Source organism: Pistacia vera, unplaced genomic scaffold (assembly GCF_008641045.1).
Source record: "Pistacia vera cultivar Batoury unplaced genomic scaffold, PisVer_v2 Contig448, whole genome shotgun sequence".
NCBI lineage: Eukaryota > Viridiplantae > Streptophyta > Magnoliopsida > Sapindales > Anacardiaceae > Pistacia > Pistacia vera.
The window spans coordinates 704-22,633 of NW_022196277.1; the positions used below are offsets into that span (position 1 = coordinate 704).

At 36.3% G+C, this 21,930-nt stretch overlaps 5 protein-coding genes and 2 pseudogenes across 5 annotated transcripts; 2 read left to right on the forward strand and 5 right to left on the reverse strand.

The window, feature by feature from the left end:
* Window positions 1–441: 441 nt before the first annotated feature.
* Window positions 442–1,529, reverse strand: LOC116144577 (fasciclin-like arabinogalactan protein 12). Its single transcript, XM_031430021.1, has one exon. The coding sequence runs from the start codon at window positions 1,453–1,455 to the stop codon at window positions 715–717; it is 741 nt and encodes a 246-aa protein (XP_031285881.1). The 5' UTR covers window positions 1,456–1,529; the 3' UTR covers window positions 442–714.
* Window positions 1,530–3,465: 1,936 nt separating this feature from the next.
* On the reverse strand, window positions 3,466–5,251 carry LOC116144591 (annotated as a pseudogene).
* Window positions 5,252–6,046: 795 nt separating this feature from the next.
* Window positions 6,047–6,906, reverse strand: LOC116144566 (annotated as a pseudogene).
* Window positions 6,907–8,921: 2,015 nt separating this feature from the next.
* LOC116144590 (fasciclin-like arabinogalactan protein 12) lies at window positions 8,922–9,983 on the forward strand. Its single transcript, XM_031430033.1, has one exon. It carries the CDS (start codon window positions 8,922–8,924, stop codon window positions 9,777–9,779), a length of 858 nt encoding a protein of 285 aa, XP_031285893.1. The 3' UTR covers window positions 9,780–9,983.
* Window positions 9,984–11,394: 1,411 nt separating this feature from the next.
* LOC116144583 (18.1 kDa class I heat shock protein-like) lies at window positions 11,395–12,253 on the reverse strand. The gene has a single exon (XM_031430028.1). It carries the CDS (start codon window positions 12,154–12,156, stop codon window positions 11,695–11,697), a length of 462 nt encoding a protein of 153 aa, XP_031285888.1. The 5' UTR covers window positions 12,157–12,253; the 3' UTR covers window positions 11,395–11,694.
* Window positions 12,254–12,439: 186 nt separating this feature from the next.
* On the reverse strand, window positions 12,440–13,822 carry LOC116144581 (fasciclin-like arabinogalactan protein 12). Its single transcript, XM_031430024.1, has one exon. It carries the CDS (start codon window positions 13,731–13,733, stop codon window positions 12,837–12,839), a length of 897 nt encoding a protein of 298 aa, XP_031285884.1. The 5' UTR covers window positions 13,734–13,822; the 3' UTR covers window positions 12,440–12,836.
* A 2,527-nt stretch (window positions 13,823–16,349) lies between these two features.
* Window positions 16,350–17,570, forward strand: LOC116144585 (fasciclin-like arabinogalactan protein 12). Its single transcript, XM_031430030.1, has one exon. The coding sequence runs from the start codon at window positions 16,461–16,463 to the stop codon at window positions 17,322–17,324; it is 864 nt and encodes a 287-aa protein (XP_031285890.1). The 5' UTR covers window positions 16,350–16,460; the 3' UTR covers window positions 17,325–17,570.
* The last annotated feature ends 4,360 nt before the right edge of the window (window positions 17,571–21,930 follow it).

The following is a 21,930-nucleotide window of genomic DNA, read 5'->3' on the forward strand; positions in this document are numbered from 1 at the left end:
AAGGTGTTTTATATGGTACAAGAAACATCATCTTGACGTTGATAGGATTAAAGCATGCCTGGCAAAAGGCCTAGTTTACCGCGTATCGTCCTTTATTGTATGGGTTCATTCATTATAGTGGGCCATTTTGGGTTCACTCTGCTTTATATGCGGCCCACTTGAATCTCATTTAAGTTTAAAGTTGAACCAACAATCAATCGTTCATATCATTATTTTTTTTAATGATTATTTATATCTTAATTAATTTTTTGAGACCCTAAAACTATTAACTAGATAAGAGTTCTAGTGACTATCCTTATTAGTAACCTAGGAGGAACTTAAACTTAAAATCTCTTGAATAATACACCAAAAAATCCCTATTAAATCATTCAGTCACCTAAAGGTTGGTTGTCTTCTTCGTTTACATTGAAGATTGAATTAGAGAACATGAACATGATATAAAATAAAATGACCAAAGTCCATTGCCGTATTAACATTTACGGAACAAAATTACATAATTCAAGAATTACATTACATAGATGTCGAAAAAGAGAACAAAAACAAAGTAAAAAAAGAAAGCTCAAAATTCAATCTTAACGATACATGACAAACAAGCAATTAATATCATACAAAATGAGATTGAAAACAGACAATTATGAAAAACACCACCATCTCCATTGATTTTTAATACCACCGTTCAATTCAAAAAATCACACACCCAATTTTCTTTTACTGTCATCGAGATAACATTGTTGCTGCAACCATAGCAAACCCGAACACAACCACATTTTGCACGGTTACCTTGAGACTCGAGGCACCAGATGTAGCCAATGTAGTATCATCAGGAGTGTCATCAGCACTACCAGCCTTCTTCTTAGGCTTTGCGGGTGCCGGTGCGGGTGCCGGGGGCTTAGCGCCAAAAAGATCCCAAGGAAGAAGCACTTTGTCAACTTGATAAACAGCAAGTTGACCATCAGTATATACGGTGCCAGAAACACTCGTGTTGGTAATGCCGGTTGATATATTCACTGAATTGCCGAAAGTGGTGACGTTGAGTGGATATTTGTATGGGCTACTATCTCCGGCGTTTGTTCTGATCGGATTGCTCATAGTTTGGAACTGGGATACAGTGATGTACGAGGGGATTACATGAAACTGAATCAATGCCACCTTTTGTTGATCGTTTAGGGAGTTGAGAGTGCCGGAGCTGAGGCCAGCAAATGCGTTATCACTCGGCGCAAATAGGGTCATTCCATTGTTTGAGTCATTGAGTTGGTGATCGATCTGATCAGCAACTGAAGTGGCCTTCATGAGCCGGATAAGAAGCGTAAATTGGCCAGCTTTTTCCAGGATTTTTGTGACGTTTGTTGGGCCAGCTGGAGCTGGAGCTGCAGCCGGCTGGGCAAGAGTAGTGGTGGAATGTAGAAGAAAGATGAGAAGCGGTGATAAATGGAACAGAGGTTTTTTCATGACCATCTTTGTAGTATTTGACGTTTAATATAAGAAAGAATGGAGTTTGAACAAAGTTTTGGATGAATACTGAGAACAGAGTGGGCGGGTTTTATTATAGAGGGAAGATAATCAAGTTAGGTGAAATGTATCGTTTTAGTTATAAAATCTTAGCTGTTGGCAACTTTAATTTTCTAGATTGGTGGAGGGAATCAATGGAGAGAGAGATCATGAACACTGTTGCAGCGACTAGATTGCTTGAAAAAGCAGAAAAACTGGAGATTTCAAGTAGTTGTGTTGGCAAATAAAGATGAATATGATAGCTTTTACTTTCACTTGTATAAATATACCGCGTAAAAATGGGCGTTGCTTGCTTGCCATAACCTTAAGAAAGAAGTTTCTTTTGTTCTACTTCAATTCCTGCAGGATCAGTATTTTCATGAAATATGGATGGAGATTTATGAGATGGGGACAGTGGCCCAACTTCATGAATACTAATGTCTATCTTCATGAAAATCATGCTCTGCAATTGTCAACGGTTATGGGTCATCTGGGTCCCTAACTATTTGATTGGAGATGGTCCACAGTCCACATAATTAGCCTGGAAGTTGAAGTGTTTAGTCTTTGTTTCGACAGCTCATTATGATTTCTGATTAAACACAGTCTGATATTCAGATATGTACTAAGTTCAATTATAAAAGCAAATGTACCACCTATAGAAATTGCTTCGACAATCTAGAAGGTATGAAACAGGCATATGAAAGTAATTTTGGCTTCAAAAATCAATGAATGAATCAATATTTTTCTTTCAGTTTGAGCAATCACAACCAGTGACAAGTATCTGCATTTGTGTAGATTTGGATATAGCACTAAGAAATTAAAATTTTATTTATGCCTTTACTCCAAAGCTGTTGGCCTGTTAACACTCTAAAGTGATTGTCTACCAATAATGTAGAAGTTATTTTTTCTTCTGCAATATTGCTGATATCTTCGTTCTGCTAAATCTGTAGCATTACCCACCAGGAAAATTTTCCCCTTTTCTGATTCTACTCTTTTATTTCACATGCGGCAATGTCCATTCTGCATCAGCTATCTTTAATTATCAATTGGTAATCAAATAATGGAAAGAGTACAAGTGGTGCTTGCTTTTGAAGATTTGGGTAGTTTGTGAGTAAACTCATGTTTGGTATACAATCTGTGGACTCCATCCACCAATTAATCAAATAGGCTGATTGCCTTTATAATTGATGGAACCGCAGATAGAAGCAGCATGAAAAGACTGACTATGAGTCTGGTATTTTAGCTGTGTATACAGCGTTCTTGGATTCCGGGTGAAGTATTTAACAAAACATAACATAGCAGGTGAAAATGAAGGCAATGGAGGCTACTGCTAATTATTCCACCACAACTGAGCTCTTTGTGTGAGCATTGCTTATACGTAAAGATCATCTCAAGATGTTTAAGTCAAAGTACAGAGATGAATTGGTGGTGGAAACCTCATTTTAACTTGTGATAATACACACTTTAATCATTTAATACTGTAATCATTGATTAAGAAAATGTAACACAAAGCAATTATAGATTAATTACTTTTGATATTGATTAATTGGTAGGTGTGAAATATTTATAATATCTTCCATTTCCATCTTGGTGTATACTAAATTAAGTTTATGCAATTACTCTCATATGAACAGTAAATGCAACTAGAAATAAAGTAAGGCAACCTTACCAGATTCACATTATTCACTCATGCTCATTGCTCAATACAGCAGCCCAATTCCGTGATGGGCCTTCATTTTCAAGGCTCATGCGAGGATCCCATGAATATCGGGCTCGATTGTCATGTAGCCTTAGAAACTATGTTGGGCTTTTACAGCTGAAGAGATTTCAGTGTTACATAAATGAAACAAATTGCAGAACAAGCCAGGGAATATCAAACAGAAGCTGACATGTTGGATTGGAAATTAAGCGCTCACCATCACCATGTCGATTAATTGTGAAAGAACTTGGACCCAGCTCAGCTCATCATTCCTTTTCTTATAAAGAAAATGTTATAGCTGCAACCATTGCAATCCCACTGAATATCTCGAGACTCATTGCACCAGAGGCATTCACTTTATCATCATTGGGATTATCTGCAAGAGAATCATCAGCATCGTCACTGTTCTCCTTCTTAAGTTTTGTTGGTGAAGGTGCCGGTGCTGGAGGCTTGGCGCCGAAAATGTTCCAGGGAAGAAGCACTTTGTCTACTTGATAAATTGCAAGTTGCCCATCACGATATACGGTCCCTGACAAACTAGTGTTGGTAATGCCTGTTGATATATTCACTGAATTTGGATAAGCGGTCACATTAAGCGGAAATGTGAGTTTACTCGTATCTCCAGCATTTGTTCTTACTGGATTACTCACAGTTTGGAACTGTGATAGAGGGGTGTATGAAGAGAGTACATGAAATTGGACCAATTCTTCCCTTGTTCATCGTTCTAGGAGTTGAGAACGCCTGAACTAAGACTAGAAAACGCACTATCAGATGGTGCAAAGATGGTCATGCCGTTGTTTGGGTCATTGAGTTGTTTCTCAATCTGGTCAGCCAGTGAGGTGGATTTTAGGAGTCGAATGAGGAGCGAAAATTGCTTGGCTTTTTCAAGGATTTTGGTGACGTTTGGTGGGACCAGATGGACCTGGACCAGCAGCGGGAATCAGTGGAGTTATACTCTTAGGGAGAGGAGGAGATGCGGTGGGGCTGGGTGGAGTTGGCGGAGCTACAGAAGAAGCTGCCGGCTGGGTTAGAGTAGGAGAAAGAGGAGGAGAAGTGAAAAAAAAAAAGACAAGAAAGATTGTTTCATCATCATCTTTGTAGTATATTGACTGTTGTAGCTAAAAGCAATGCAAATGCAAGAAGAATTAATGGCTTTGCAGAAAATAGTGCAAATGTACACTTTTCTGAAAGTGTTTGATGAATTTCGAACTAGGGGAGAAGGTATTTATAATGGTTGTAAAAGGATGAAATTAGGTGAAATGGGGATTTTAAGTTACAAAGACCTTAGTTATTATCAATTAGCAACACAATCTTTGTTATATAGGTGGAGGGAATCGATGGAGAGAGATATTATAGTGCAATCTGCAGCCGCAACCAGTTTGCCTGAAGAGGCAGGAAAAATGTACAGAAGAGATTTCAAGTTGGTGTGTGGGCCAAAAAAGATGGACATGATAGCTTTCTTTTCACTTGCAGATATCTTCCTGGTAAAAATGTTAGGAGTTATTGCCACAACGGCGAAATGTTTCCTTTGCTCTATTTCTGGCAAGAATATTGAACGACATGTTGAACTATAATCAGGAATGTTACACGATATTTTATCATTCAAATGCCACAGTCTGAGTTCCCGTTTATTGAAATTCAGTATTGGCTTATGATTTATGAATATACTCTAAAATGTCTTCAAGAAAAAAAAAAATATTTAATTGTCCTGAACCTGCTAAAAACTTGAGTTTATCCTAACTCTGCTTCCCTCTTTTTGTTCTATGTGTGCATGTCTTGGTCTTTGCTCCTTTTTTTTTTTTCCCATTGAACACTCTACAAGTTCAAAGGATCAGGTAAGTTACAATATTATTATGGTAGGTGACCATAAGATTTGAACCCTGAAACTCAAGGAGGGGAACAAACCTCTTTAACCGATAAGCCAATCCTTGAGGGTTTTTGTCTTTGCTCTTTTTGTTCTACTCATTCTACATCATACCCTTTAGCCTGCAACTGTTCTTCTAATTCTACATGCGCCAATGTTAAATTCCTTCTCATTGCAAATTTCACAGAAATGACAAACATTTAACCTTTCATCAGCTATTTTTACCGATTAGTAATAACTCAGTTCGTAAAGAATTTGGGTAGTGTATCAGAAAATCTATGGTTTCCTTTATCATGGATGGAATGGACAGTTAGTCCCATCCTCAAATGCTTTTCTAAAGGTTGAGAGTGTCCTACTGCAGATATAATTCGAAAATGGACTGATTAATTAGTGAGGTTCAATCTGATGTATTAGGAGATTGAGGCGTCATTCATGGAAAGAGATAGTGGACCAATATTAAGGTGGCAGTTTCGTAAGCTGTCATAGTACAACTTATTCATTAATTCCAAATCTATCTTATAAATATGTGATATTGAAAAAGTAAAAAAAGAATAGTTTAAGATGACTCCGACGAGGTTTCCAAAGATTGCATCACCCCAAACCCGGAGGTAATATATGGGTTTTAGTTTATTCACTAAAGATCAGAAAGAAGAGAAAAAAGGGGTGTCAAAATATAGTTGAGTTCTGTCATTCTTATAAAGTTTATGAAACAGCTAATGGTGGATTCATGTAATAGCTGAAGAAGATAGGAACATGAGATGGGAAAATATAGAACAATATATAAGAATAATAGGAAAGTATCTCCAATTTCAAAAGCAAATAACGAACAAATTCATCAATGAATTGGATTGGACAATTACTCGAAAGCTTTCACCATGTCCATTTATTATCGATCACCACCATTCAATCGGACTCTGCATAATCATAACCAATTGCCAGAAAGGAACTTCTACCGTGTCTATCACACCTTAACGCACGGAAATGCTTTTACTTTCTCATGACGAAAATATTGTTGCTGCAACCATGGCAACCCCTGAGAAAACCATGGTATGCATACTGATAATCATGAGACTCATCGCATCAGATGCGTTCACTGTATCTTCACTTGAACTATCTGTAACACTATTATCATCAGTAATGCTGTTATCGTTCTCCTTCTTACGTTTTGTTGGTGAAGGTGCCGGTGCTGGAGGCTTGGCGCCAAAAATGTTCCAGGGAAGAAGCACTTTGTCTACTTGATAAATAGCAAGCTGCCCATCACTGTATATGGTACCTGACAAACTAGTGTTGGTAATACCTGTTGAGATATTCACTGAATTTGGATAAGTGGTCACATTAAGCGGAAAGGTGTATTCACTTGTGTCTCCAGCATTTGTTCTTAGTGGGTTACTCACAGTTTGAAACTGTGATAGTGGGATGTATGAAGAGATTACATGAAATTGGACCAATTCTTCCTTTTGTTCATCGTTCAAGGAGTTGAGAACGCCTGAACTAAGACTAGAAAACGCACCATCAGTCGGTGCGAAGATGGTTACCCATTGTTTGAGTCATTGAGTTGTTTCTCAATCTGGTCAGCGACTGAGGTGGATTTTAAGAGACGAATAAGGAGCGAAAATCCCTTGGCTTTTTCAAGGATTTTGGTGACATTGGTGGGGCCAGATGGACCTGGAGCCGCAGCGGGTACCAGTGGAGCTGGAGGTGTGGCGGTAGGGAGGGGAGGAGCTGGAGGAAATGCGGTGGGGCTTGGCGGATTTGGAGAAGGTAATGGAGCTACGGTTGGCTGAGCAAGAGTTTTGTTGCAATAGAGGGAAAAGAGTATGATAATTGAAAAAGCGAAGAAAGATTGTCTCATCATCATCTTTGTTTTATTTCGAGCGTTGTAGCTAGCCTTTTTTACAACAAAACAACGCAATTGCTTTATGAATTCCCAACGAGGAAGACGGTATTTATAATGGCTGTAAGAGTACATAATTAGGTGAAACGTGAAATTTTAGTTAGCAAAACCTTAATTTTTATCAACTCAATCTTTGTAGGTGAAGGGAATCCATGGAAAGATATAAGATACTGCAATCTGCAGCGGCAGCTAGTTTACTAGAAAAGGCAGGATTACGATTTCAAGTTGGTGGGCGGGCCAATAAGTTAAGATGCACACATGATAGCTTTGTATTCACTTGATCATATGTTCTGGGTAAAAATATTGAATTGCTTATTTCCAGAATGGCAGAACCTGAGGTAAGATGTTCAACTTGCTCTACATCCTGCAAGAGAAATGAGTGGCATGTCGAACCATATAACAGGAATTTTATCAATTATACACACGTTAGTTTCAGGCTCCCATTTCATGAATTTCTTTAGTGTTTCATCATATATTAAAGTCTTGATTTTAAGACTAGACAGAGGAAACATAACGGCAGTATTCCCATTTCACTGGATCTGGATACAGAAACACTAAGAAATTAGATTTTTTTGTATGTATTTGTTCAAAAGCAATTAGACTGTTATCTCCCAAGTTATTGTCTATCCATTTTTTTCACCCTTTGTTCTGTTCATTCCATAGCATATGCTTAAGCCTGAAATTTTTCTTCTTGTTCTACTCTTCACATGCCCCATTGCTGCCTTCTCATGATAGCATTTAGAGAGAAAACTAACATTTACTTTGCATTATCTATTTGTACCAATTGGTAATTAAAGAATGAAAAGATCAACTAATAGTAGAATAACGCAGTTCGTGAAGAATTTTGGATACAATTTGAGAAAATTTATGTTTACAGTACTCTGCAGATTCTATCACCAAGCACTCCTAACTGCCTTTATCTTGGATGAAACCTCTGTTATGCTGAAAAGCATAACCTCCCTGTAAGGGCTGGCTGAGTCTGGTTTTTTTCCTCAATCGAATCGTCAATTCTTTACGTATAGTTTTGGTTTGAGAGTCAAGTATGTAACCATCAATGCCTACTGCATAGATACATAATTCAAAAGATGGCCTAATGAGTTTCATTATGCAATTGATCTGCTAAATTACAAGATAGAGGATTTATTCAAGGAAAGAAGGTAGTGAATCAATATGGTGGTAGATCATATTGTCCTTCACAGGGAACTTGAAACACTCGAGTTTTGAGTGAACATGTCAGCATTGCAACTTAAAACACAATAAAGGCTACTGCCAACACCTCCAAAACTATGTAATTGACTGTCAGCCAAAATAGATTCTATATAGTTTCTGATGACACAACCTTAATCTCTCGAACTCTTTCTTATCATGACTGAGAATTTAAACATCTGCTATTAAAAAGGAAATGAGAGAGAAACAGATACGTTTTCTATACTGTCTCAATGACAAAATCAATATAAAGTAAGCAAAATGAATATAGTTCAAAATGTCATTCAATTTTTCTGCAAGATGTAGAGCAAGTAAATGTGAATCTTCTTTCCTCAGGTTGAGCTATTATAGTAATAAGCAACTCTAAGTTTTTACCAGTAAGTTTTTCTCCTGCAATTGAAAATAAAAATAAAAGAAAAAGAAAAAGCTATAATGTCCATCTTATTGGCCCACCCATACAAAACACTCGAAATGTCTTCTGTTCTGGTTTTTCCTGCCTCTTTAAGCAAACTAGTTGCCGCCACAAAATCATCCATCTCTCTCTGTCGATTCTCTCTACCTTTATAACAAAGATTGAGTTACTACTAGATAACTACTAAACTTTTGCTAACTATAACTCTACATTTTACCTATTTTCATCCTCTTTTAACTATTATAAATACCTTTTCCCCTTGTTCCTAATTCATCAAACACTTTCAGCCAACTCTGGTCCTGCATTGTTTTCTAGAAAGTATTTACTAGCTAAGATCTCGCAAAATACAAAAAAGATGATGAAACAAAGTTTCTTCTCCTTTTCAATTCTCCTCCTCTTTCTCCTCCAATGCACCACAACTGTAGCCCAGCCAATCCCAGCTCCATTACCTCCTCCAACTCCACCAAGCCCTACCGCATCTCCTCCAGCTCCACCACTCCCCACCAGCTCACCTCCAGCTCCACTGGTACCCGCTGCTGCTCCAGGTCCATCTGGCCCCACCAATGTCACCAAAATCCTTGAAAAAGCCAAGGGATTTTCCCTCTTTATTCGTCTCTTAAAATCCACCTCAGTGGCTGACCAGATTGAGAAACAACTCAATGACTCAAGCAATGGCGTCACCATCTTTGCACCAACTGATGGTGCGTTTTCTAGTCTTAGTTCAGGCGTTCTCAATTCCTTAAACGACGAAGAAAAGGAAGAATTAGTCCAATTTCATGTAATCTCTTCATACATCCCTCTGTCACAGTTTCAAACCGTGAGTAACCCACTAAGAACAAATGCAGGAGACACAAGTAAATACACCTTTCCACTTAATGTGACCGCGTATCCAAATTCAGTTAATATCTCAACAGGTATTACCAACACTAGTTTGTCAGGTACTGTATACAGTGATGGGCAGCTAGCAATTTATCAAGTAGACAAAGTGCTTCTTCCCTGGAACATTTTTGGCGCCAAGCCTCCAGCACCAGCATCTTCACCAACAAAACGTAAGAAGGAGAGCGATGATAGCACTAGCGATGATACTACTGTTACAGATAGTTCAAGCGATGATATAGTGAACGCCTCAGGTGCAATTAGTCTCAAGATCACGACCATGCAAAATATGGTTTTCTCTGGGGTTGCCATGGTTGCAGCAACAATATTTTCGTTATGACTGCAATAGAATTTTTGTGCGTTAAGGTAGAATTTCCTTTCTGGTAATGGGTTATGATTTTGCAGAGTCAGATTGAATGCTGTTGATCGACAATAAATGGACATGGTGAGCTCTTTCCAATAATTGTCCAGTCTTATTTATGAACATCTTTGTTTGATTTTTTTTCATATTTCCTTTGAACTTTAAGGGTTTTTTTTTTTTTTTTTCAATTTTAGTGACATGACATTACGACTGTACAAATGATATGTTTTATGTGTGTTTTTTTTTCCCCAAGATATATGAATATATTAAATTGTTTTGGATGTGTCAGCCCATCAAGCCTAATAACCAACTAAACATTATATAGCCTGCTGGTTTAACTTAATGCTAGTTGGATTCACGTTTTAAATCCACCTTATAAGAAAGACTATCAAATAAGATATCCCACTTTGTAAAAAGAACTGTTCTATGAACTAGCTTATTCTACGAGCTAGTACAGACCATAGTAAGCCCTCTCCACGAGCTGAACTACTCACGAGCTTTCGCGTTTACTCTTCTTGTGTCTATAAATCTACGATATTATCAATGGCCTCACCTTGACTATTTTACCATCTATAATACCCAAATGTCTCTTTGTCACTCCAAGTTTATAGAGTTGATCAAGGACCAGTCCCAAACAGGCCTAAGCCTGAGCCTCTTTGAGACTCATCTCAAATGGGACTAGTCGCTCATGATCCCAGGCCCATGAGCAATTTTAAGACTTAGACCGGTCCTTAGGACTGGTCCTATGAGCCTAAAAAAATTCTTTTTTCCCCTCGATTTTTTTTATATTTTAGGGAGAAAACAAAATTTTATATAGGGTTTTTAGTATTTTTCAAAAGTAAAATTTATAAATTTTTTAGGTCCTGGAATTTTTTTTTAAATAAATTTAGTAAAATTTTTTTTAACCCCTATAATTTATATTTATTTCAAAACTTATAAGGGTTTTACGTAATTATACAAGAGACTAAAACGAAAATATGTAAAAAAATTAGGGTCTTAGCTTGAAAGAGGGCCCAGTGGAGGGACAAAGCCCTCCTCCTTAGGCCTGGTCCCCTCCTAAGACCGACCAACTTTTTGGGCTAAATTTTTAGACCTAGTCTCAAAAGCCCACCTCCTAAGTTTACATACAACCGCATTTTCCATCTTTTTTTGCCTGGCAATTAATCAAAGAATGAAAAGAGTATTTAGTGCTACAATTTGGGTAAGTCGGGGTAAATTTTATCCCAATGAGGCCCCTTAATTCGCAACATGAGGCAGTTTTTTTTTTTTTTTTTTTTGTTTTACTGTCGAACCACTGTCAAGTGTCTAGAGGCGACTAGCCCCTTCTAATCTTTTGCATAAGAAAGATTTACTCCCAAAGTGCATGCTTAAGTGACAAGTGGCTAGGGGCTCTACCCGCTCTACCCCCTCTCACGGCGAGGATTTCCGTAGCCAACTGTGACACCTTATATGCTAGCCTAAAACCCAACTCAAACCAGAGGCGCTCACATAAGAGAACAACAGAACACAAGATTTTTGCTTACCTAAAACCCAGAAACAGTTGTTGAAATTTCCCTTAACATATTTCTTATTATTTATCCTTTATTATCATAATTTTTTTTCCTTTAAGCCCATCCAAGAAACAGGCTGTTGTAGATTGGTGTGAAGAGTACATGACCTTAGCGCTTCAGCTTCCTCCTACACTTTGCATCTTCAATCTTTAATCCTCTTCATCAATTCTATAAGGAAAGCAGTTAAACATAAGATAAAGTTAAATTTCACAGGAACCACTATTACAATAACTCACAACAAACACTGTTCACCACTAAATCAGACAGCGAGAAACAAAATCCCACTCTAAAAACCCATAACAAGCCACATGATGAACAATATTACAAAAAAGCAACAAAATTTATTAATCTTCGCCCGTAATTTCAACTACTCTAACATTCTGATTTGTCGAGTTCCTCTTGGAGACAGTTACAGTGAGCACGCCATGATTCATCGAAGCATTAACTTGATCCACCAAGGCATTCTCAGGGAGCTTAAACCGGCTCATGAACTTGCCGTCGTCACTGCTTATCTGAAGCATGTTGTCCTCATCAACATAAACTACGACTTCATCTTTGGTAAGTCCGGGAAGAAAGGCCTGGAACACATGAGCTCTTGGAGTTTCTTTCCACTTGATTTGGGATCCAAGAGAGGGGAAGAATTCCTGAGAAAATGAAGGAAAGTGAAAAGGAAAATCAGTGAACGGGTCCCAAAGGTCAAGAGAAAAAGGGAACCCTCCTGGGAAATTCTTGAACGGTTCCCATACGTCTGAGGGGAAGGGGGTGGCGATTGTGCCATGGTGATCACTGATTGGAACGATTGACATGTTCTGTGCTTCGGTGAAGGGAAAGTGTTTGGTTTGCGAGAAATAATAAGCAGAAAAGATAAAGTGTGATTTATGGCACACTGGCACCTTCCAGAATATGTCTCTTTTTTTTTTTTTTTTTCCAGAATATGTCTCTTTTTATCTTCCAGAATATGTGTGATGGCTTATAAACGTTCTGTCCCTGAGGTTTCTGTTTCGTAATAATTCTTCCACATACTTTTTAAATTCTCAATTACCTCCCTCAGCAGTCCTAAATGTATCATTAAATAAATGACGATTAAACTTTACGTTTAAGATAAGATCACACACATTGACCTTTATTTATTTATATTAACATATAAATTCCTTACAATCTTACATTAAATGAGAAAAACAAACCATTGAAACATCTTTATCCCTAATACACATGCATCTAAAAAAAAGTGCCGCACATAATAGATTTATAGTACATTTTCAGATGTTACATCACTGAAAATGAAAAAAGAAAATTAATAAAAGAAATCCTCAAAACTCAAACATAAACAAGCAATTAATATCAAACAAATTCCCAAAGGACTGATCGAAATGGAGAATTACTTGAAAGCTCTCACCATGTCGATTTATTTTCCGTCACCACCCTTCAATCCGACTCTGCAAAATCATAGACTACTACTCTTATAGCACACATTTCTTTATGGTCGTCATAGAGACAATACTATTGCTGCAACCATGGCAACCCCCGAGAAAACCATATTCTGCATGGTCATGATCTTGAGGCTAATTGCACCTGAGGCGTTCACTTTACCATCATCACTTGAACTATCTGTAACAGTATTATTATCATCGCTAGGGCTATCATCGTTCTCCTTCTTACGTTTTGTTGGTGAAGGTGCCGGTGCCGGAGGCTTGGGGCCAAAAATGTTCACGGGAAGTAGAACTTTGTCTAATTGATAAATTGCAAGCTGCCCATCACTGTATACGGTACCAGACAAACTAGTGTTGGTAATACCTGTTGATATATTCACTGAATTTGGATAAGCGGTCACATTAAGCGGAAAGGTGTATTTACTTGTGTCTCCTGCATTTGTTCTTAGTGGGTTACTCACGGTTTGAAACTGTGACAGAGGGATGTATGAAGAGATTACATGAAATTGGATTAGTTCTTCCTTTTGCTCGTCGTTCAAGGAGTTGAGAACGCCTGAACTGAGAGTAGAAAACGCACCATCAGTTGGTGCAAAGATGGTAACGCCATTGCTTGAGTCATTGAGTTGTTTCTCAATCTGATCACCGACTGAGGTGGATTTTAGGAGACGAATAAAGATGGAATATCCCTTAGCTTTTTCAAGGATTTTGGTGACATTGGCGGGGCCAGATGGACCTGGAGCAGCAGCGGGTACCAGTGAAGCTGGAGGTGAACTTTTAGGGAGGGGAGGAGCTGGAGGTGAACTTTTAGGGTGGGGAGGAGCTGGAGGAGATGCGGTGGGGGTGGAAGGAGTTGGAGGAGGTAATGGAGCTGGGATTGGCTGGGCTACACTTGTGGTGCAATGGAGGACAAAAAGGAAGAGAAGTGAAAAGGAGAAGAAAGTTTGTTTCATCATGTTTTTGGTATTATGAGAGTTTAGTTAAGCTATTTTCTAGAAAACAATGCAAGACTAGAATTGGGTGAAAGTGTTTGATGAATTCGGAACAAGCGGAGGAGGTATTTATAATGGTTGTAAAAGGATGAAATTAGGTAAAATGTGAAGCTTTAGTTAGCCAATTAAACTTTAGTTTTTAGCAAATAGCAAGATCAATCTTTTATTAGATAAGGTGGAGGGACTCAATGGAGAGACATGATCCTGTGGCGGCAGATAGCTAGTTTGCTTTCAAAATCAGGAAAATAAAAAACAGAAAATACGCCAAGTGGGTGTGTGGGCAAATTTAATAAAGATGGACATGATAGCTTCGCTTTCAGTTACCCATGACATTTAACATATCTTCTGGGTAAAATTTTGAGTTTTTCTGTTGCCACAATGGCTCAGCTATTATCAGGAAAGAAGTTCCATTTGCTGTACTTTGTTGCAAAGAGGATTGCATGGAGATTGATGGTGATTTGTGAGATGAAGAAGAGCCCCAACCTAATGAATGATATCCTCTATCTTAATGAAAATTATCTGAGAGTTATATGTTGGATGGTACTCCACTTAAGCATGGAAGTTGAAATGGTTCATCTTGATGTTATTTTTCCTTTTATATATCCTAATTTTTAAATTCCAGATGAGATGTGAGCTGGGTTTGGCCCCATCTGTACTTTTGTTGGAACTAAACTATGTTTAGCACTTAGGATAATTACATGCCAATAATTGTGGGAACAATGAGGTCGCTCCAAACGTATAATTGTAAATTGTGAAGGTGAAAACTGAGAGCGACTGACTAATTGTGACTTTGATGGGCTGCAAATTCACTTTCAATTAGAACAAGATGTTTAGTATGCTAGCTATGAATTCACGTCAATTTTCAGGAATTTGTTTTTTATATTACATTTTTACTTTACTATCTAAATTTATATTTCGTTTCCGATTTCGGTATCGTTCAACCCCACACCATCATCATTCTCTTCTTCGATCATATCGATCTTAATTGTCGACAATCGAGCGATTATGGTTTACGCAACTGCCCCTCCCAAGCCAAATTCTAATCAATTCCAACCATTAAAATCCAACTTTCTTCCACCACCAAAAGACTCATCAGCCATCCATCTTCAAAAACCCCAACAGTTTAGACTAAGTTTACTCTCTGTTCACTATTGGAATATAAATTTGAATAATAAAATGGTATTTTAAAAGTCTGTGGGTGAAAATGTGTCATTGAGCCATTATTTGGATGGGAAAAAGTAGTGGTTAACTCTATTCTAAAGCCTTATGGCCCTTATCTAGGTGAAGCTTTTGCTTGAACATACGAACTATAACAAAATTGCTCCTTCATTTGAACCGGAATAAAGGTGGAACAAATGGGCCGGGTTAGGCGGGTCAACCCTAACCTGGCCCGCATTGGAGAGGGTTCAACCCGCATGCAACCCCTGGGCGGGCCGGGTTGCTATTTGTTTACAATAGCCAATCCGGCGAGTTGCCCCAAAAAAAATAAAAAATTAATTATTTTTTTCAAGTTTCCCCCATTTTTTTAATTCTTTTAATTAAATTATTATAATTGAACTTCTACAAATAATTTTACACAATAATATTAAACTATACTTCTAAATCATAAATATTAAAATGTATAAAACTTCGTAATATTTGACACATTGTTATTATTATTTTTTATGGTACGTAAAATATAAAAAAATTAATTACTGAAGTCTTATTTTTAAATTTCTATATCTTGTATAAAATATAATTCATTCTTATGCTAAAGTTTCATCAATTGAATGAATAATCTAATTTTTCTTATATTAAATTTTATTGTATTAAAATTGAATTAATATTTGAAATGTTAATAAAAAAAATTAATTTAATTATTGATATTTGAAAAGTTAACTAAAAACAATTACATTTATTCATTTATAAATCGTTAATTATTTATTTGAAAAGTTAATTAAATAAAACAAAATCAAAAATTAAAAATTCAAATTCAAAAAAGGGGGTTAATCCGGCCCGACCCGCAACCTAACCCGTCGGGTTAGGGTTGGCGAGCCGGGTTGGGCCAGCCATTCCCGCAAACATGGCAGGCCTAACCCAGCCTGCCTTTGTTGGCGAGCGGGTTAGGACCAACCCGCCAAAAGTAGTAACCCGCCGCAGGCCGGGCGGGTTACTTTTCCAACTCTAAACCAGAATCGGAGCAATTATAATTTGGTAATAATATATTTAAAAAAAAAAAATTGTGAAGCAAAATTCCATATTCGCATTGTAAGAAACAATTTTTAATCTTCCTATGCTTGTCTTGAATGATGTCTATTGAAATAAAAACCCAACACACTTTTAACCACAAGAAATATGTCACATTAAACTAAGTATTATATCCATCTTCATTTGCCCACAGACTGCAGGCCCACCTGAATCTTCTGTTTTTCCTGCCTTTTCAAGCAAATTAACTAGTTTCTGCAATTGTATCATCCCAATATCTCTCACCATTCTAACAAAGATGGAGATACTACTTGACAACAACTATGGTTGCTAACTAGATCAGCAGACTTTATCAAACTCCATCTTTGACACCATTATAAAAACGCTTTCTCCTCCTTCCAAATTCATCAAACACTTTGTGTAGAGTGCTAGAGTCCAGTCTTATATCAAACATTTGCATTATTTTCTATCAACAAAGGTTGAAACAATCAAAATACTAGAAAGAAGATGATGAAACAAATTTTCGTCTCTTTTTCACTTCTCCTCCTCTTTCTCCTTCATTGCACCTCAACCCAAGCCCAGCCGGCTGCTGCTCCAGCTGCACCAACTAAACCAACTCCACCAAGCGCCTCTACCATAGCTCCAACTCCACCGAGTCCAATGACCCCAATCGTAACCATAAATCCACCCCCTATTGGAGCTCCAATTCCGTCTGGCCCCACTAATGTCATCAAAATCCTTGTAAAAGCAGGCCGCTTTACTTTCTTTATTCGCCTCCTTAAATCCACCACTGTCATTAACCAAATCGAGCATCAAATCAATAGCACAAACGGTCGCCTCACTATCTTTGCACCAACTGATGGTGCCTTTTCTAGTCTCAGTTCAGGCACTCTCAACTCCCTCACCGATCCACAGAAGGAATCGTTGATTCAGTTTCATGTAATCTCTTCGTATATCTCGTTATCACAGTTTCAAACAGTGAGTAATCCATTGAGAACAAATGCGGGAGATAATAGTAGATACAGATATCAGCTTAATGCCACCGCTTATCCCAATTCAGTGAATATATCAACAGGCCTTACTAACACTAGTGTAGCTGCTATCGTATACTCTGATGGTCAGCTTGCCATTTATCAAGTTGATAAGGTGCTTCTTCCTTGGGAAATTTTTGGAGCTAAACCTCCAGCAACTGCTCCCGCACCGGGACCTGATCAAAAACCTAAGAAGGAGAAGCCTGCGGCTGTTGCATATAGTCCTGATGATAGTAAAACAGATGCCGCCGATGCCTCTGGCGCGGTGAGTCTCATACTGACCGTGCAAAATATTGTGGTATTGTTTGGGGTTGCTACGGTTGCACCATTAATTTTTTAGTTCATTGGGTCCGTTTTCCCTAATGGACTGGAGTATGATTTGCCGGATTGAACGATGGTGATTGAGTCTTCCTTTTTTCCAATAATGTGCAGACTTGCAGAAGCCATGCTTGTGTTTGCAGTATTATTTTTATATTGTTCTCTGTTATCAGTAAAAAAGTCTTGGTGCTTTGAGTTTTTGCTGCCAATTTTTCATAAACATGTAAGAAATTGTATGAAATCATTTTGATGTTTTTTTGTGCTTTTATTTTGGGAAACACTGATTCTCATTTTTTTTTTTTTTTGCTTGTGAATTTTAATATGAACAAGGTTACACTAGCTTTCTTAATTAAAATATAAATTAGACGGTTAATATTAAATTTGGACTTTAGAAGGTGAAATTATTGAAACAAAAATATTAATGAAGAGAATTGTAATAAGAATAGAAAATTACAAAACCAAACGACACGTCCCTTTTTTACCTATAGCAAATACCACATAGGTACGAAAATATTTGTTTCTCTATTTTGGAAAACCCCATCCAAAATACATATTTGTTTTCTTATTCTGAAAATTTAATTATATTTCATTCAATTGTTTTTAAACTCCTTATGTTTGTTAATTTAACTAAACAACCCAAAAAAAAATTTTAATTAACAAAAACACCCCCATCCGCTATTATAGCGACTTCCGCCCACCCTCCGACGGTGGTGGCCTACTGGCGGCATTTAATGGGTGGGTGAGGGTGTTATTGTTAATTTTTAATATTTTATTATAAGGGTATTTAGTAAATTAACAAACATAGGGATGAGTTTTTGTTAATTTTTAAATTCTACCTCGTAATAACCACCCAACTCAACTTTTTTAAAAATCATATCTAAAATAATAAACAAACACACCCTATACTATTATGAATGATATTTGCTGAACTAAAGGGGTTTAATTGATATTCATCAAAAAAGTATGACATCTCGTCTCTCTATAACCGATTAATCGTCATGTTGTCCATGATAAACAACCATTTATTTTATGTATAGCCGATACACGACATGTCGTCCATGATGAACAACATTTTGTTTATGAGTAATGCTAACTTTATACCAGTTTTTTACACCATTCTCTTACTTCATGACCATTTTACTAATAATAATTCTATTATAATATTAAAAATTCATAATAATTAAAAATTTGTTTAGACGTGACATATGTCACATCATGATGTGATAAAAATAGTGTAAAAAGTGGTGTAAAGATAGTATTACTTTTTGTTTATATGTACACGATTTGAGTTTTTATATAGATTGTCTTTACCTTATTAGAGAAACAAGATGTCATTTTCCATGCAAGGGATATATGTCATTGTTTTTTTTTTTTAACGAATATTACTATACCTCTATATATTTACATGGTATTGAGAGTAGGGGCGGACCCAGGCCCCTTGAGGGTAGGCCCAGGCCTGCCCTCAATTTTAAGAAAAAATTTGAAAAGTTATTTTGAAAGGTCAAAAAAAAAAAAAAAAAAAAGAACAGTTAAAAAATTAAAAGGTTAGGTTTTGTCTTTTTTATATTAAGTTTTTCTTTCCCAATTCCCAACTCCCCTTTTACATACAGATCTAGATTTGGACGGATTGTAATCCATAATTTTATAAACTTTCGTGTACTTTACTTTTGTTAGAGTTGTGATTAAACTCTCAATTTGTGTAGAATATTTTTAGTGGATTTGTGGTTGTTGTAAATGATAATCTTATTTTTTCCTATGATTTTGCATTAAATTTCGATAAGATTTAGGATACTTCTCATACAATTTGGGTCATAGTTGTTACCTAATTCTATTAATTTGTCTTTACAGGCCTAAACAATGATTTTGAGCATAAATTACAGTTTTGAACGTAAATTACGTAACTTGAGCTTGGAAACTCATAATGACCTGATTTTAGAACTTTTGGAAAGCTAAGAAGCAGAGCTATAACTTTTATGTTTTGGGTTTTTCCTAATTCTGACTGGACAAGGGTGAAAACTTGGCTTGAAGTCGTAAACAGTACATTGGAAACTAAAGAAAAACGTCTTTAGATGTGCTTCAGTATTTCTATCATAACTTGAGTTGTAGACCTCAGATTGTGCTGATTCTTGAACGAGTAGAAAGATAATTTAAAGGGCTACAATTCATATGTTTAACACTTTTCCATATTTAGACTCTTTCATGCTCAAATTTGGCCCGAACGATTCTCGTCATGGCAAGAAAAAAGCTTCACTGCGGCGAAACTGCGTCAGATGTGAAAAATAAAACGACACGTTTTGGCTTGCTAGGGCTTTGTCCTTAAGTGAAAGAGGTATAAATTAGCACGAAAATGAAAGAAAAGGGGTCTTGGTTCTTCATTTGGAAGGCAGTTCTTGGAAGGAGAAGATTATTGAAGATTTAGGCTTCAAATTAGAGAAGATTTCTCCATCTTTTGCTTGTTTTTCAATGATGAATCTTGATTCAGTTTGTTTTTGTTATTTTGTTTTGTTTTTCAGTATGAACTGAGTTGTTTAGCTAGGGTTTGATGTAACATTTATACAATGATTCAAATTTATATGAATTGATTTACTTTTAGTTTTAATTTCATGATTGAGTGTTTATCTCTTTGCTTAATGACTTTTGGATGTTTGATCATTCAAATGTGTGTTATTCACAATAAGACTGAGAAGTGATTTGTGATTGTGCCTCTTGGGATAAATACCGTAGATTAAGCAAACGCTAGAGATAGGTTTAGCAATTTATGAAATCTAGATAGAATTTCATAAAGCTTAAAAGACTTTGAACTATTAATCTTCATTTTGTTGGGTGCGGAAGCTTAATAAAGATAAGTAGGAAAATATAGCCTGAGAATGTATGTTTTACAACTTGGGAATTCCATTTTCAATCAAGGAATTAGAACTTGGGTAATAGATTCTATGATTCGGGTTAGTGTATCTAGGTGAAATCAACACCCTAGCATTTTTTTTAGCATTTTGTTTAATTAGTTAAGTTGTTGTGTTTTGCTTTAATTTCATTATCATTCATTTATATTTTCTTAAATTGTATTTAGTTCGTTAATTTTTCATCAATCCAATTTATTGTTGCTTCAATTAAGACTTAAACTAGAGAAATCGGCACTTAGTAACACTATCCTCGTGGGAACGATATTCTATTAATCATTTTACTACTTTTTGCGACCAGTGCACTTATTACATTTGCATGTTTGTCAAAAATACGCATCAGTAAACTCTTTTGATTATATTGGATTTAAGTGGATCATTAGATTCTCATGGTTTTTTTATCTCTTTACATTAAAGAGGTTTTTCCACGTAACAATTTTCTTGTGTTTCCTTGTGAATTAGATATTATTTTCTTATGTTTTCACTAGTTGATTGGCAAACAGTGGCGGAGCGAAGGGGCCCCCCCGGGCAAAAATCCTGGGTCTGCCACTGATTGAGAGGCCCTATATTTGTAAAAAAATAAATAAATAAATTATATTAGACAATCTTATTATCTTTCCTTATTGACAATCGTTTAATGATATATGTTGTCACATATTTATCATATTTTTCTTTTAATTCATCCACTCATCACCATGATCCAAGAATAACTAATTATTATCCATTAATAACCACAAGTCCACAACCATAAAAGGTAGTTTTAAAAATTAAATATATATATCTTTATTTTCTTGGACGATCTTACCCCAGATAATGAGAGTACGAGACCATGAGACAATCTCATACAAGTTTTGCTCGATATTTGTTTACCATAATGGATTTCAATGATATTCGTTTTGAATAAATTTTTTAAATTGTTTCCTGAACGACATGTCGTATATCTTTAAAACGAATGTCATATAGTAAACGGATGACGTGTCCTATCTTATATGATCAATTTCCAATACACCCCTTGTGGATATGCAAATATCGATAAGCCCCTATATTACAAATCTTTGTGGACTAAAGGCTGCCAGTATCCCTTTGTTCGAATTAATTCTCCACATTCCGAATATGTCATTAATTACAATTTTATCCTTAATCAAAATTACTTGAAAGTCACATAATTTTTTAGAAAAAAGAAAATTCATACCACCTACATTAATTTCTCTTTTAAGCATCATTTTTACTCTAATACTTAATTTAAAATAAATTTGAAATTTTCACAAATGTATACAGTGTTTGACTTAATGAACAAAAATATGATAAAATAAGAAGAATTTGTTATTAAGAAATAAACTGTCAATTTTTTTGGTTTTTAGTGATTTACCTTAGATAATATATTGAAGAGCAAACGATATATTCCCACCCGAGGTTTAGCGAAATCTCAAGTTTATATCTTTGGTTGCATTTATTTCAAATTTTCACCTTTAATAACGTTGTTTCCTTCATTTTAACAGATTTTCAACTCTTTACTCTACCGTGACACACGTTAGCATGCTAAATTATGCCAGCGCTTTATTTGGGACAAAACAGTCTCATGTTAGCAAAAAAATGCTCACATTAGTAGCATCCAAGCTGATAGTTTTTGGGTTTTTTCGGCTGATTCCAAAGTCCAAAATTACTTCCGAGACTATCGTTGGACTTCCCACAACCTCCTCTACAGAACCCATACTTTCACTTGCCAACCTC